Here is a 16,996-nt window from a genome sequence, read left to right as displayed (position 1 = left end):
CCAAAATCCTAAACCTTTGCTAGAGTTCACGAGTTCCACACTCACAGGAGATTTAGGATCAACTTGGATCTCGTGAGGTTACTAATTCGACACATTTCCTCGAAGAAAGCTATTGACAAGTAAATATATAGCATATTCCTATAAAATGTTTAGGTTCAAAGTTTAAACATAGTCTTCAATTGCCAAAAAAGGTTTGAATTCAAATTTTGCAATTGTTTATTAAAAGTTGCCAAATACAGATTTTACCTTAGGAAAAATTGGACAGAGTAATTCTAGGTTTGAGATTTTCCAAACATGAGCTCAACGTTAGAAACTTAAAATTATTAGTTCTTTGATCGATCTGGTTGGGGTCCCCAATTCAGATGTAAAAACGGAAATCACCAGTTTGGAAATTAATAAATTGCAATCTTATCTCTTCCACTTTCTTTGGGAGCTGCTTCGTGCAGACGACATGCTTCGGCGAGGGACTCAGGTCGCCGCGAGGTAGCCAGCACCAATGCTTTCTTTAGCAAACTCCACGTTGCGAAGTGAGGAGAGAGAAAGACTTTCAAATCATGTCTCCCTCCTCAACCTCCGGCGACCTCTCCTCTCTCTCCTACACCTCCATTCCCTATCCACCCTCCACGCTTCTCTCTCCCCTTGTTGCATGCCTCATCAGAGACCAGACGTGCCGTCCAGCCATTATTGAGGCATTGACCTTGGTTCTTCGTTGCGCCGAGCTTGGCCGCCGCGGCAAGAGATGGACAGGATCCCCGTCGCGCCGCTCAAGTCCAGCAGCTTCTCGGCGGCCACCTCCCGCGAGGAGAAGCTCGCCCGCAACCTCTCCCTCGGCCCCATCAAGCTCAACGAGCACATCAAGGAGGCGCAGAAGGAGAAAGCAGCCGCCGTCGACAATGCCGGCGAGGCGGGGGCCGACGCCGTGCCCGAGGAGGCCGCGGAGCCGGACCTCGCCGCGCTGTCGGCGGAGATCGACGCGTTCCTTGCGGCCCCCAGGGACGGTGACGCGCCGCCAGCCGTGTCGGAGGTGACGCTGGACAGGTTCGCCAGCGCCGTCGAGCAGGAGATTGCGCAGTCGGAGGGGACCGACAATAAGTGGGCGCCGAACGAGGCCGGGGATGCGCCGCCGCTCCTCGCCGCGATCAAGCGCCTGGCTGCGCTCGCGTCCGCGCTCACCGCGGACAACACTGCGCCCGGCGGCGCCACCACGTACACCATCGGGGTGCACCGCGTCACCGGCGTGCTGCACCGCGCCATGACGTTCGTGGAGGACGAGTTCCACGGGATGCTGGAGGACCCCCGCGTCGCCAAGGTGGCGCCGCAGGCCGCCGACACGGGCAGCGCCACGGGCAGGTCGATGAAGCGGCCGCCGTCGTTCGGGCACGGCGCCGAGCTGGACCGCTGCGTCGTGCCGACCGCCTTCGGCGACGCGTCACCGCCGTTCCCTTCGGAGACCGTGGGCCGGCTCCGCGCCATGGCGGAGGCCATGTTCGCCGCGGGGTACGAGACAGAGTGCACGCAGGTGTTCCTGGTGGCGCGGCGGAACGCGCTGGACGCGTCGCTGCAGAGCCTCGGGTACGAGAAGGCGAGCATCGACGACGTGGTGAAGATGCCCAGGGAGGCGCTGGAGTCGGAGATCGCGACGTGGATCAAGGCGTTCCGGCACACTGTCGAGGTGGACCTCCCCGGCGAGCGCGACCTGTGCGCGCGCGTGTTCGCCGCCGGCGGGCAGCAAAGGTGCCTCGGGCGCGACATCTTCGCCGACCTCGCGCACTGCGCCATGCTGCACTTGCTCAACTTCACGGAGGCCGTGGTGCTGACGAAGCGCGCCGCGGAGAAGCTCTTCAAGGTACTGGACATGTACGAGGCCGTCCGCGACGCCGTCCCTCTGGTGGACGCGTTCCTCGTTCCACCGGCGGCCGACGACGGCGAGGGCAAGGGGGCCGGTGCCTGGGGGCCTGTTGCCACAGCGGACGAAGACGGCGGCGTCAGCGGCAGCGCGTCCACCGCCCTGGTTGACCTGAAGCACGAGCTGGCGTCCGTGCGCACCCGGCTGGGCGAGTCGGCGGCGGCCATCTTCTGCGATCTGGAGAGCTCCATCCGCGCGGACGCCGGGAAGCAGCCGGTGCCCGGCGGCGCGGTACACCCGCTGACACGGTACCTGATGAACTACCTCAAGTACGCGTGCGAGTACAAGAAGACGCTGGAGCAGGTGTTCCAGGAGTACCGGCGCCCTGACGACGACGACGACGCGGAGCACGGCGGCGGCGGCGGCCGCGGGGACCCATTCACGGCGCAGCTGATGGAGGTGATGGAGCTGCTGCACGGCAACCTGGAGGCCAAGTCGCGGCTGTACAAGGACCCGTCGCTGAGCAGCATCTTCCTGATGAACAACGGGCGGTACATGCTGCAGAAGATCCGGGGCTCGCCGGAGATCAACGCCGTTGTGGGCGAGGCGTGGTCGCGGAAGCGGTCGACGGACCTGCGGCAGTACCACAAGAACTACCAGCGGGAGACGTGGAGCCGCGTGCTCAACCTGCTGCGCGACGACGGCGTGATCACCGTGAAGGGCCACGTGCAGAAGCAGGTGCTCAAGGACCGGTTCAAGCAGTTCAACGCCGCCATGGACGAGATCCAGCGGACGCAGGGGAGCTGGGTGGTGAGCGACGAGCAGCTGCAGTCGGAGCTCCGCGTTTCCATCGCCGCCGTCATCGTGCCGGCGTACCGGTCCTTCCTGGGACGGTTCTCGCAGCACTTCACCGCCGGGAGGCAGACGGAGAAGTACGTCAAGCTCAGCGGCGAGGACCTGGAGGCCATCATCGAGGAGCTCTTCGACGGCAACGCCGTGTCCATGCCCAGGAGAAGGACGTAATAATTAACAAGGATCCGAGCTCCCCCGTGCGTCACTAATTTGGTTTTGATAAGCCAAAAAATTGTTACAGTATCTTATTTTCTTTTTTTCTTAATTTCGATCGTTCTTGAGAGTTGCTCTTCTGCGTTGCTCTTGCTCAATCACGGCAGATAGAGTTGTGTAATCGTCAATAAATTAATGGAAAAAGTCTACTCCACCCCCTCAACTATGGAAGGTGGTCTACATAACCCCCTCAACTATGAAACCGTCTGTTTTACCCCCTGAACTTTCCAAAACCGTCTAATTTACCCCCTGGGCGGTTTTTCAGGGCGGTTTTGCTACAGTAACAGCAGGTCTGCTACAGTGACAGCGGGTTTGCTACAGTACCGGTGTTTTGAATTTTCTCTTTTTTTGTTTATTTTCGTTGAATTTTTGAAAAATCATAGTAAATCATAGAAAAATCGTAAAATGAAAAATCTAATTTTATTGGACTCCACATGAGTACATCTACACAGTGAATATATAATACGGTATGTTTTAGTACAAATTTTTTTTGTAGCTTTAGATTAATTGGAAAATCTAATTTTGTCTGTAATTAATTGGAATAGACCCGCTGTTACTGTAGCAAAACCGCCCTGAAAAACCGCCCAAGGGGTAAATTAGACGGTTTTGGAAAGTTCAGGGAGTAAAACAGACGGTTTCATAGTTGAGGGGGTTATGTAGACCACCTTCCATAGTTGAGGGGGTGGAGTAGACTTTTTCCATAAATTAATCGATACATGTACCTGTTCATATATAAATTGTTACTCTCTCCTGTGAAAAATACATACACATTTTACTTTGTTCGATCCGTCTTTGATGCAAATCTTTGGCTACTAATTTTCTTCTAGAATGTAATCATACAAATTCTTCAAATTTAATAGATGTATGTATAGTTTTTCATTTCTATATCCTCCTAAATATATGCAGAATTAGTTGATTTATATGTTTTCCCTGCACAGTTGTTGAATCCGTGCTTATTTTCTTTAGAATTTTGACTTTTTTTTTTTTTGAGAAGAAGCAGTTTGACTTTTCATGACACCAACAGCCATGTGAAGCAGGAGGAGCGGCAGGCAGTTTAAGCTACGAGCTTTGTTACGGTGCTGGGGAGCAACCACCGGTCAAAATTAATTGCCACATTATCAATTAGGAAAAATAATTAATTATAATTAAGGGGTAGTTTAGTTTAGAGGCTTTTACATGTATGTCATTAAAAAAGTTTGTAATTACACACAAGCCATTCAAAAAATTGACCGCACACGAGTGCCATCGTTCTGAACTTATTTGCTCTCCAAGCCATTCCGTGTTCTGTTCATTTTTCACCGTTACATGTGGGCCCGATCAGTATAAAAGTCCAAAATACCCTTCTCTCGTCCTATCCTCTTGCTTCTTTAGTCTACACCACTCGCGCGTGCCCCCGCGCCCGGTAGAGCTCACGCTCGCGCTCACGCTCGCGCTCGCGTTCGCGCTCGGCGGAGCTCGCGCTTGCAGCCGGCAGAGCCCCGCTTGGCGGAGCTTGAGCCCGTGCTCGCGTCCGCGCCTGACGGAGCTCGCGCTCGCGCTTGCAGCCGGCAGAGCCCCGCTCGATGGAGCTCGCGCCCACGCTCGTGTCTGCGGTCGACGAAGCTCGCGCTCGATCTCGCGGCCGCCATCCACTCCGTCAGCGGCGGCGGCATCCACGCCTGGCCTCGTGCTCGCGGCCGCCTATCCCCTCCGGCAGCGGCAGCGTCGTCCACGCCCGGTCTCGCACTCGCGCTCGCTGCCGCCATCCCCTCCGGCAGCGGCGTCCTCGTCCACACCCGGCTTCCCCTCGCACTTGCGGCCGGCAGAGCCCCGCTCGGCGGAGCTCGCGGCCGCTATCCCCACTGTCAGCGCTCGTGCTCGCGACCATGGGCGTGCCCGCTGCGCTGTGCCGCCACGCGCTCCACTCCAACCATAGCGCCACCTCATCCAGGCTAACGCGCGCGAATTCGCGGCCGCGGTGACCGCCTCGGCACTGCTGCTCCGCTCGGCCGCCCAGCCTAGCCCCGGCCGCTGCGAGCGCGGGCGCAGGGGAGCTCCGCCCCGACCGCCACGGGCGCGCGCGGGCGAGCTCCGCCCCGGCCGCACGCACGAGAAGAGAGATCGAGTTTGAGAGAGAGGATAGGAATGAGAGGGGTATTATGAACGTTTTGACTGACTTGACCCACTTGTCAGGACTCCCAAACAGTGAAAAACGAACAGAACACCGACGAAATGGCTTAGAGAACAAAGAAGTTCAGAACGATGGCACTCGTGTGCGGTCAATTTTTTTAATGACTTATATATAATTATAAACTTTTTTAATGGCATACGTATAAAAGCCTCTTTAGTTTGATCTCTAACTCTCTAACCCAATTCCATAGAAGCTGCTCCGTTCGTCGCGACTCGCAAGATATCGCTGCTCCCTGCGCCGCCGCCTCGCTGCCCGTCTCGCCGCCTCCCTGCTCGCCGCCCGTCTCGCCGCCTCCCTGCTCGCCGGCTCGTCGCCTACCTCGCCGCCAATCGCGTCGGCGCCGCCCTCACCACCGCGTCTCTCTAGGGTCGCCGCACGCCTTGCCCTAGGGTCGCGGCCCCCTCACCACCGCTACGCGCCTCCCTAGGCTCGCCACCGCCCACCTGTGTGGGTCACCGCCGGCTGCCTGCTACAACAAACCGACGGCTGCAGCAGAGAGGTGGGGACAGGATTGGTGGCAGGAGGCCTGCCCTTCTGCGCTTGGCCTTGTCGCGGAGGAGGGAGGGGTGCGCTTGCAGGTGCTCGTCGTCCTACAGGTATGATATCTCTGCCTTTGCCTGCTCCTCATCTGCATCAGTGTCAATCACTAGATTCATCTTCCATCATTTTGGCAATAGGTAGAAGCGTGAAAAATTATCAATTCCATGGATCTTAAATCCCTAGCTTGATTAAATTATTTGTTTAGGCTGTAAGTGAATCGTTACTAGATGTAGTGAGTTGATGAAAATTCAATAGAGGAGGGCATTGGCAGAGATATGAGTGCTCTCAGACGCAGAATGATTAAGTAGCACAGGAATTAGAAAGATACCATCTGAAGTGAATTTAGCAGCTAATCCCCTTTGCTTGTTGACTGTGTAAATGTACAGAGACACACATGCATATACGCTCGTTCACTAAGAAAAAAGGGTTAAGGTACAAATCTTTATGAGTGCATCATCATTAGTGTTGAGGTGCAATTTTATTGTTTTCAGTTGTCGTATGGATGAGTTAGTGGTTCTGCGTGTTAGTTATTAAATGGCAGATTCAGCTACTCAAACCTTAGCCTTGCACATTGGTGTAATGCTCATGGTCTTCTTGTAAGAAAAGATTAATGTTGCCAAAGTGATCTAGATATATAATGCTCCTCCGCTCGAGTTTCTTCTGTAATTTAGCCTGGCAACTTTAGCTGGTCTGTTAGCCTTCCAAGTTTCATGCACAAACCATATTGAGGTATTGAGGATTATACTAATTGGTCTTTCGAGTTGTCGTACCCTGACTACATGTAAGCATGTTAGATTGGGACTGTTGTGGAATCCATGTTGTCAAGGAGCATGTGCCATCATCTTGTACTTAGTGGTCAAAGGGTATGCAAGTTTATCTAAAATTTTTCTTATTCAGATTTGTTTGCTTCAAAGCTACTCTTAATTATGAAGTACAGCTGCATTGTGTCTTCACAAAAGTAGTTGCAGGACTTGTGTGCTACATAATTAAAAGGTTTTGTTAATCAGAGTTTGCAGAATTCAACAGTCAAGATTAGAATTCCTTTCTGCCATGTTAAATATATCCTAATGCTAGTTGCATATTGTGACTAGTTCCTCAATTTTTAAACTGAGCAGTTAACTTATGTTCTGCTAATTCAAGTTGGATCTGTTAATTGACTCTTTCTTTCTTTTTTCTTCCAAGCTGGTAGTACAAAATATGTAACTGCATAATTATTTGGCTTGTGACTGTAGTCACTGATCAGTTAGTTCCATGATGTTTGCAACAACTTGGCAGGTGCAGTAGGATCATATATCTTCGATAATTTTATCTGAAATGTTGCTTTCATGCGCTGCATCGTCTTGTATGTCTCCATGACTTGGATGTCTCGGACATACTGTTAGTTAACCTTCCTTTCCGTGTTCTTTTCAGTTGTACCGGCCCTTCTTCCTCTGGAGTCCAGTCTACGTGATTCCTGGAGCTATGGAGGACTTAGAGCCCACTGAAGATTGCTACCTTCCTCTATTTACAAGCCGTGTAGCAATCCTACTGCCTAGATTTGTTTTGTGTGATTCCTCACAATTTAGTGGAAAATTCAATCCTTGATGTAAGATATGCACCAAACTTGTAATTGTCAATTTCAGTGTGATTCACCTGGCAGCTAAACTAAACTGTATTCAGCTATAAAATACTCTAATCCTTTATGCTTGTGCGTGTATGCTCTAGTAATTAGTAAGTCTGAAGTTCTTGATGCAACATACATTCAGAGCAGGAGGAGTGCAACGCGTAAGTGCAGCAGAATTACCTGATACACCTACTTGGTGTGTTACATTTAGCGCGGCAGGTGAGCACAATATCTGTCGCGGCAGGATCCCCAAATATCCGTTGATAACATGTACCTGTTACCGACGCCTCTTAAACAAGAAGCAAAGTGATGCTCTGCTTAAGCATCACCTAATTTAGAGGGAACTTTATTTTTCTCTAAATTCAATACAGCGCCATGATATTACAACTCCAATTAACAAAATGTAACTCGTATTATCTCAATCCTGGTAGTTGCCAGCTCATTTGCAGAGCTCGAGTGAAACTACTTATTTACATGATAACTAAGGACTACGGAATGTATCATAGAAATTAAAAGAGAACCCTCACATTTGCCTCAGCTGGAGGGCCAATATCTCCATTAATCGGATACATAAGCCAAGAATAATAATCTGCCTAGGGAACGAAGGTTCAAGCTCGAATGTCTGTGTAACCAGAGATTGCCAACAAATTCAACTAAAAGAAGCCAGACAAGCTAAATCACAAGAGATACGTGACACACAGTAGTAGACGGCTCTAATACCATTGACACAGGTCATTGTGTTCATGAATCTTCAATTGACAGAGGCAGCAGCGGATACTCTTTAAAAGTTAAGAATTGAAAGCTCAAGGCGGATGCGTGGAGCTGAAGCTTGGCCATAGCCTACAGCGCTTGCTTGCTCGCCTAGACCTGGAGGCTGGAACTGGAGCCGACTGTTAGTTGATCTCCACCGATAGGCCCAACGGCCTATTGGGCCCTTGCCTCTGCGTCCTGATCGGGGGCGTCCAACCCTAACTGGTTGGTGGGCCCCTGTCGCACAGCACATATATATATATAGAGGAGTGGGGAACTGGACTCAGCTCACGAGGTTCGAAGGAGCCGCCACACCCACCTATAGAAAACCCTAATCCGATCAAAGGTCGTGCTGCCAGCGACGGGATGTGCCCCGCCACCGCCGTCGTTCCCCTGCAGGTCTACACCGGACCGCCGTCTCGCCACCGAGCCGGAGCTGCCCCTACACCGGCGTCTACGCTGCTGCTGTGCCGCAACAGTGAAAGGCGAGAAGGGTCTTCCCCGGATCTACGGGTTACACACACAGAGGTACTAAGCATTGATCCTAACAATGGTACCAGAGCTAGGTTGCCTCTGTGTAACCCTAACCCTAACCGGGTAAAAGAAGAAAGAAAGAGAGACCGGGGTGGCGGACGTCACTGTCTACCGGTCACCACCGCCACTGCACGGGGGGAAAAGAAAACAAGATCCATTCAGATCAGAGAAGAGATAGGACCCTCGGCTCACGAAGCCGAACCCTAACCCAAGAACAGAACAAATCCAATTCGGATCTAAGAAATGAAAAGAGTTCCTTTCGGATCTGAACAGATAAAGGTTCCCCAAGCCTAACCCTAACTGGGTGAAAGGAAGGGCTATCGGCACTTCAAGCCGAACCCAAAACCCGTAAAAGCCTTCAACGGGAAGAGAAACAGTAGTAGAAGAAGAAGAGTGGATTCGGATTTGGCCGAACCCTAAGACTAACCCTAATTTTAACCCCAATCCCAAATCGGGTTAATCCCAAAAGAAGAAGGGGAAAGGGGAAGAAGGGAAAAGAATCCGGGTTCAACCGAACCCTAACCCTAACTCGCATGAAGAAAGGGAAAAGGGAAAGCCATTCGGATGAACTCCAAAAGAGAAAAAGAAATCAAAAGAAACGAACCCTAACCCTAGATCCCCTTTTCGGGTGAACAAGCGAAAAGAAAAGAAAGAAAATGCAACTCAAATCCGAAGGGGAAGATCCAAACCCTAACCAGTTCGGAAAAGAGAAACGAGATCCAAATCGAAAAGAAGAAGGGGATGGGAAAGGAGAAAGGGAAAGGGGAACAGAAAAACCTCGCCGGGCGTCGGGAAAACCCTTCACCGGCGCGGGAGAAGAAGACCAAGCCGGGCTCGCTGCTCGCCGGGCTCGGCCAAGGGGTCACCGCGGCCAGGCCGCTCGACGGCGGCGCGCTCACACGCTGGGGAGCGCGCACGCCGGCGAGGGGGCCAGCGGCGGTGCCATGGTCGCCTTCGCTCGCTCTCGGTCGCTCGTTGTGCACGCTGCGCTGAGGTAGAGAGAGGAGAGAGAGCGGCGAAGAAGAAAGAGGAAGCAGCCGAAAGAATGAGCTAGGGTTTCGCTCATGGGCGCGTGGCGTCGGCTTTTATACGAGCGAGATGCACGCTCGGCCGTCGGATGTGAATGGATGGCCGAGATTGAATGGACCAAGTCGCGGCCCAGGCGGGCGAGCGGGCGCGCGGGACTTTGCCGGCCTAGGCCCAGGTTGCGGCCTGGGTGCGGCCTGCGCGCGCGAAAAGAAATGGGCCGAGCCGTTTCTACGGTTTTTGGGCCGAAACAGTAAAGTTTGAGTCCAGTTTTGCATTTTTTCTTTTTCCAGAAAATTGAAAAATGCAAATTGGCTCAAAAGAAAAATAGAAAAGTAATTTTTCCCTCTGGGTAAAATTCAAGAAATTGAGTGAAAATTTTTCCGCTGCTAAAGAAAAAGTATATTCTCCAGTGATTTTGAACCGACATGATATTTAATTGGAGAAAAAAGAAAGTTTTTCCAGTAAATGTTTATTTCCTGGAAATTGATTAATGGATTAAAGAAAATAGAAAAAAGCAATTTTTCCTGTGGGTAAAATTCAAGGAAAAGAGAGTTTTTCCACGGCCAAAGAAAATATTGATTCTCCAGTTATTTTGAACCAATGTGGTATTTAATTGGAGAAAAAGAGATTTAACATGATTATGATGTTGTTATTTTCTGACCAACGTTGTTAATAATAATATCATAATTTTAATGATTTATGCATTAATTCTACTTCTGCCCAACGGTGATGTAGAATTAGTGTATAAGAAAAGTTGATAATTTTAATGATTTATGCATTCATTCTACTTTTGTCCAACGGTGATGTAGAATTAGTGTATGAGAATAGTTGTAAAAGTTAATGATTTATGCATTAATTCTATTTCTGCCCAACGGTGATGTAGAATTATTGTATAAGAATAGTTGTATATTTTGATTTTGACCAACGTTGGAATCAAGGCATGCAAATGGTGTTATTTTTATGATAAGAAAAGTTTTGACCTAGTTTTCATCTTGTCTAAGGTGGACTGGGTTGTCACCTCACCATGTTCCACTGAGTTTGTGGCACCGGTGAGGGAGACAAAAGAGAATGATGCCACTTGGGCAACTAAAGAGAGGGATTTTGAATCCCAAAAGATAGTCCTATGACTTTTGTGCATAGGAAGTGGGTCACTGCCAACAAGAAATGTTTTCGCTGTGATAAAGAACATGATTGAACCTGCAATTGTGGGCTCAACCCTAGAGTGTGACACAGTCACCGAGTACCTCGATAGAATAAAGAGTCTGTTCATTAGCTCTTCAAAGACATATGCTACCTAGCTGATAAAGCAGCTAGTGACAGAGTGTTACTCTGGAAATGGTGGCATAAGAGAGCTCACGATGCGTTGTTGAAATTATGGCACTGTCGTTTAGGCCATATTTCGAGGGGGAGAATAGAAAGACAAGTTAAGAATGATATTCTTCCTCCATTAGAGCTCTCAGATTAAGAACAATGCAGGGAATGCATAAAAGGAAAGTATGTAAAGAAGATTAAGAAATATGATAAACGAAGCGTAGGAATTTTACAGATTATTGACACAGACATCTGTGGTCAACTTTCCTGTAAAGAGTGTGGATGGTTATGATCCGTTCATAACATTCACAGATGATTACTCCCATTATGGCTATATTTATCCAATCAAAGAAAGAACAGAAGCATTGGATAAATTTAAGATATTAAAGATTAAGATAGTCAGGTATGACCGTGGGGGAGTACTATGGTCGGCATACCCTAAAAGAATGGCATAGAGTAGCTAAAAGAATCAATCGTACCCTGATAGATATGGTGGGCAGTATGATAAGTTACTCCACCTTACAGTTGAGCCTGAGGATGGAGGCGTTAAAAACCCCATTCATATTCTCAAAAGAGTACCAAGTAAGTCGGTGCCTAAAACACCGTATGAGTTGTGGACAGAAAGTGTACCCTCACTAAACCACTTGCGTGTGTGTGGGGGAGCCCTACTGAGGCTAAAGTATTTAACCCAAACATTGAGAAGTTAGATCCCAAAACAGTAAGGTGCCATTTCTTTGGCTACCCAAAAAGTCAAAAGGTTTTCGTTTTCTACTGTCCAGAGAGACATACAAAGTTTGTGGAAACGAGACACGCTGTCTTCCTAGAGGACGAATTGATGAGGGAGAGCATGGTAGCTCGAGAAATTGACCTTGAAGTGAAGCGGGTGTAAGCGCCCACTCCAATGATTCATGAGCCAATTTTCTCACTACCTGCTATAGCTGCACCGACAGTGCTAGATACTATGGTGCCAGCACCTGTTGTTATCCCACCTGTGGCAACAATAAATGATGATAAGGAACCTGTTCTTTAGGATTCTATAGAACCTATTGCCACACATGAGGAGGAGCAACAACAGCCTCAAACAGAAGATGTGCCAAAAGTGGAGGCCCCTAGAAGGTCTCAAAGAGTTAGAAAATCAGCTATTCCTGCTGATTATGAAGTGTACAACACTGAGGAATTTCAAATGGAGGATGATCCCACCTCATTTGAAGAAGCCATGAGAAGTGATCATTCCTCAAAGTGGCTTGAGGCCATGGAAGATGAAATGAAATCAATGAATGCCAATATAGTTTGGGACTTGGAAATAATTCCTAAAGGAGCCAAAATAGTAGGCTGTAAAATGGGTCTATAAAACAAAACTTGACTCTCAAGTGAATATAGAGGAATATAAAGTGTGACTTGTGGCAAAAGGCTTTATGCAAAGAGAAGGGATTGATTACAATGAGACCTTTTCTCCAGTCTCATGTAAGGATTCCTTCAGAATCATAATGGCATTAGTGGCACATTACGATTTAGAATTACATCAGATGGATGTAAAGACGGCATTTCTCAACAGAGACTTGGAGGAAAATATTTACATGGCACAACCGAAAGGTTTTATCATGAAAAGAAAGAACGAATGGGATGCCGCCTAAAGAAATCCATTTATGGATTAAAACAAGCTTCAAGACAGTGGTACTTGAAGTTTGATCAGACAATAAAGAATTTTGGGTTTAAAGAGAATGTAGAGGACAATTGTGTCAATACAAAGTTTAAGAATGGGAAGTTTATCTTCCTTGTCCTGTATGTAGATGATATCTTAATTGCTAGTAGTGATGTCAGTCTACTACTGGAGACAAAAAAATTTGATATGAAAGATCTTGATGAAGCCTCGTTCGTTCTAGGGATCAAGATTCACCGAGATAGAAGAAAAAGGGTATAAAGACTGTCACAAAAGGCATACATGGAAAAGAACTTAAAGAAATTCAGTATGCACAAATGTAGTCCCTCACCTGCTCCTATAGTCAAGGGGCAACAGATATGGGGATTTTCAATGCCCCAGGAACCAATATGAGCTCAATCGATAAAGTGAAAGTGGTTCCATATGCTTCAGCTGTCGGAAGCTTGCAACATGCTCAAGTATGTACGTGCCCTGACTTGGCATTTGTTACCGGATTTTACTTGGCAGATTCCAGAGCAATTCTAGAATAGAACACTGAAATTAGTAAAGAAAGTCTTGCATTATTTGCAAGGAACAAAAGGCCTCATGATGACATATAGAAGATCTGATTCACTCCACATGGTGAGATATTCAGATTCTGATTATGCGAGAGTGAATGCATATCCAGACGTGGATTTTCTATCATCTCGCAAAGGGGAGCTATTTCATGGAAAAGCTCAAAGCAAACTGTCACTACATCGTCCACAATGTATGACAGTTTGTAGCGTGTTATGAGGCAACGGGCAGGTAAACTGACTAAAGAAGTTCATATCCGGTTTGAAGGTGGTTGACGACATCTATAGACCACTTAAGTGATACTGCGATAATAATCAGGCAGTACAGTATACTCACAACATAAGTCAAGTGGTGCTGCCAAACACATTGACATAGAGTATTATGTTGTGAAAGATAAAGTCCGGGATCAAGTCATAAGTCTTGAGCATATAAGTATCGAAAAGATGCTCGTGGATCCGCTTACAAAAGGCTCACCACCCAACATGTTCAGAGAACATGGTGTTCAGAGAACATGTAGCTAGCATGGGTTTAAGGGGAAGCCTAAAATTCCTGGACAAAAGAAGGCCCAAAGATAAGTATCTATTTCAGAACAGAGTAGTGTGTTGTAGCTGTTAAGTCTATCGGCAATGGACCGTGACGATGAGACATGCTCTATGCGCTAATCTGTAATGGAATGAACAAAAGTAAATGATATGAAATTGAAAGATGGAATGAGATCAAGGGGGAGAATGTTAGTTTATCTCCACCGATAGGCCCAACGGCCTATTGGGCCCTTGCCTCTGCGCCCTAATCGGGGGCGTCCAACCCTAACTGGTTGGTGGGCCCCTGTCGCACAGCACATATATATAGAGGAGTGGGGAACTGGGCTCAGCTTACGAGGTTCGAAGGAGCCGCCACATCCACCTACAGAAAACCCTAATCCGATCAAAGGTCGTGCTGCCAGCGACAGGATGTGCCCCGCCACCGCCGTCGTTCCCCTGCAGGTCTACACCGGACCGCCGTCTCGCCACCGAGCCGGAGCTGCCCCTACACCGGCGTCTATGCTGCTGCTGTGCCGCAACAGTGAAAGGTGAGAAGGGTCTTCCTCAGATCTACGGGTTACACACACAGAGGTACTAATCATTGATCCTAACACCGACGACCCGAGCTGGAGCAGCAGCAGCCGCTGCCGCTCACCTCGGATGCGCATGAGCCGACGCCCGAGCTGGTGGCCTAGAGCAGCTGCCGATGGAGCTGGACCAGAGGTCCAGAGCTCGTACGCCGGTGAGCCCCCGCGCGCTAGGAGAGGGAGGGAGGTGCGAAGCCTGCCCACCGGGGGCCGCACGCTGGTGAGCCCTGCGTCGCCGCCTCCCAGCTCGCCGCCTCGACGATAAATGAGAGAGAGAGAGAGAGAGCGCGCGGAGGAGATGAGAAGTAGATCCTGTGAGATGAGAAGCAGTTTTTTTTTTCTGGATTCAGAGACGCAGCTCTTGAGACAGTCAAAATACGGTTATATCCTCCAAATTTATTTAGAAACCAGTTCTAAGTTCACACATTTTTTTAGTTTCGACCCACAATTTAAGTTCCTCATATCTGGTTCTTTCTATTTTTAAACCATCCAATCTAACGAAATGGAAGGCTCTTGTTATTTCCAAGCTTAGTAAATTTTCACTTAAGCTACATGTTGCAATGTATGGTCGTATGGACAGGCATGGCCGCTGGCGGTTGCTCCCGCTGCCCATAGCACCGGTCATTTTGAAAAGTTACATAGCAAATTTTATGCCAGGCCTGTTTCATTTGAAACAATAGACCACATTATACATGCCCGGCAGAATTAGTTATTACGCTTTCAGATCGGACCTAAATTTCAATGGGCTTGGGATGAGCTTCTTCCTACATGCTTCTGCACGTGTACGAGGAGAGCTGAGTTACACACAAAAAAAAAAGAAAAAGAAATGGACACTACTACACAAAACTTTATCGCGACGGCCAAAAATACTTAACCGAGGCGGTTTTTGTAACCGCCTCGGACGAAAGGTTACAGTTAATCATAGCCTTAACCGAGGCGGTTGCCCTGTCCACCTCGGTTAATCAAATAAAATAAAAAAAAAACCGTGGATAAGCCCGCCGAGCCCATCCACGCGCCGCCGCGGCCGCAGCTCGCTGAATCTACGCGCCGTCGCAGCTGCTCGCCGGATCTGGGCACCCTCTCACAGGGGAAGGGAGGGGGAGGGCTGATCCGCCTCCGTGGAGCTGCTGCAGTGCCCTCGCCGCCGGATCCGCTGCCGGGGAGCTGGTGCAGGGCCCTCGTCGTCGATCTGCGAGGGAGGGAGGGTGCGGACGGATCCGCCCTAGATCTGAGAGGAGAGAGAGTGAGGGGCATACCGAGTCGTCGATCTGCACCGCCGCTGTCCGCTCACCGGAGGGAGAGGGAGCCCGCGCTCGCGCCCTAGCCACCACCACCATGCGCTTGCGACCTAGCTACCACCACAGCGCCCCGCCCGCGCGAGGCCGCACCGCCCGCACACAAGGCCACCTCCGCCCTGTGCGTGCCACCGGAGGGGGGCGCCGGGAGGGAAAGGGGGCACCGGGAGGGGAAGGGGGTGCTGGGAGGGGAGGGGCGCGTCGGGCGTCAGGAGCGAGGAAGAGAGAGGGAGACCGGAGAGACGAGAAAGGAGCGCATCGGGCGTCGAGAGCGAGGAGCGCGGCGCGTCAGCTATAGAGGGAGGAGGGAGGAGGGAGCTGAGGGTGAAAAACCTAAAGTCTGATATATATATATATAGGTGTGCTCGGAACTGGGCCTTTCGGGCTAGTGGGCTGGGCCTGATTTATCGAGGCGGGCTTTATAATGTGACCGCCTCGGTTAATGTATTAACCGAGGCGGTTGCATTAGGAAAACCGCCTCGGTTAATAAATATTAACCGAGGCGATCGCGTTAGGTTGCCCGCCTCGGTAAATCCCGCCCGCCTCCGAGCCCAATTTCAAAATGCCTCGTAAAATCTTTTGTGTAGTAGTGAGAAGAGAACTAGAGTGGAGGAGAGAGACTCACAGCCGATGGTGTGAACTGACAAGCATGTGTGATGTTCCCTCTTCTACTAGGCTTACCATTTGGAACATAAGGTTGATATGTTCCCTTGTGATTCGGATTTATGATGAGTTGTCAACGTGATTCACGTCATGGGTTGAGTTTGTGAACTAACCATGGCATGAGTTGGGTTGTGCAACATGTCTCTTGGATTGCGGTGCATAGGTGTGGAGCTTGGAGACGGTGGTTGACTACGAGGTGAAGGATCAAGTAGGGATGTGCCGTGCCGATGGACTGGGAGCAGTGCAGAACGGATGCGAGGCTTGACCAAGGGAACAGGAGGCCGGTTGACCAGCTGTGGTGGCTGACACTTGGGGACATCGACAAGTGTAAGTATACATGGTGGACCATGTTGACCGAGTCAAGACGGCAGTCGAGCAAGTTGAGCGGAGGCTCTAGAAGGCTTGGTGGCAGGGTGGTCTAGGATGATGGTGACACGCATCGAGTTGCGGGGGACGTGTATGGAGTATGCTACTTGCGAGCGGTTTGGTGGGTTGAGCCTCAAAACCATCGGGTGGACGGTTTTCGAATTTGGGCCTCAAAATTCAGGTGCGGTTCCGATGGGAATCAGAGGGGTCACGTGGCGCCATCATGAGGCTTCGCGTTGTGACGAAGCTAAGTCATAAAAGGTGTGTGGTCATCGGATCAACAATCATATGAGTTGGGCCGCCATAATAACCTTTGGTTTAGGTGGTTCGCTCTAATATATCAGTATTAATAAATAAGAGGGGGCGGCCCCCAAACACCCTTCACTTCTCTAGCTCCTTTATTCTTAGGCTCTCTCTCTCTCTCTAGGGTTTGCTTGAGAGGTCTATGAATGATTTTGTTCATGTTTGTCTAATCCGAATTCATGAACCTGTGATTTGTGT

The 16,996-nt window shown here is 49.6% G+C and overlaps 1 protein-coding gene across 1 annotated transcript; it reads left to right on the top strand.

Annotated features, from left to right (window-relative positions):
* The first annotated feature begins 507 nt into the window (after positions 1 to 507).
* Positions 508 to 3,054, top strand: LOC136481182 (exocyst complex component EXO70C1-like). The gene has a single exon (XM_066478534.1). It carries the CDS (start codon positions 740 to 742, stop codon positions 2,867 to 2,869), a length of 2,130 nt encoding a protein of 709 aa, XP_066334631.1. The 5' UTR covers positions 508 to 739; the 3' UTR covers positions 2,870 to 3,054.
* The last annotated feature ends 13,942 nt before the right edge of the window (positions 3,055 to 16,996 follow it).

This window comes from Miscanthus floridulus, chromosome 9 (assembly GCF_019320115.1).
Source record: "Miscanthus floridulus cultivar M001 chromosome 9, ASM1932011v1, whole genome shotgun sequence".
Taxonomy (NCBI): Eukaryota; Viridiplantae; Streptophyta; class Magnoliopsida; order Poales; family Poaceae; genus Miscanthus; species Miscanthus floridulus.
Note: the sequence above shows the minus strand (reverse complement) of the source record. Positions and strands in the feature narration are given on the sequence as shown.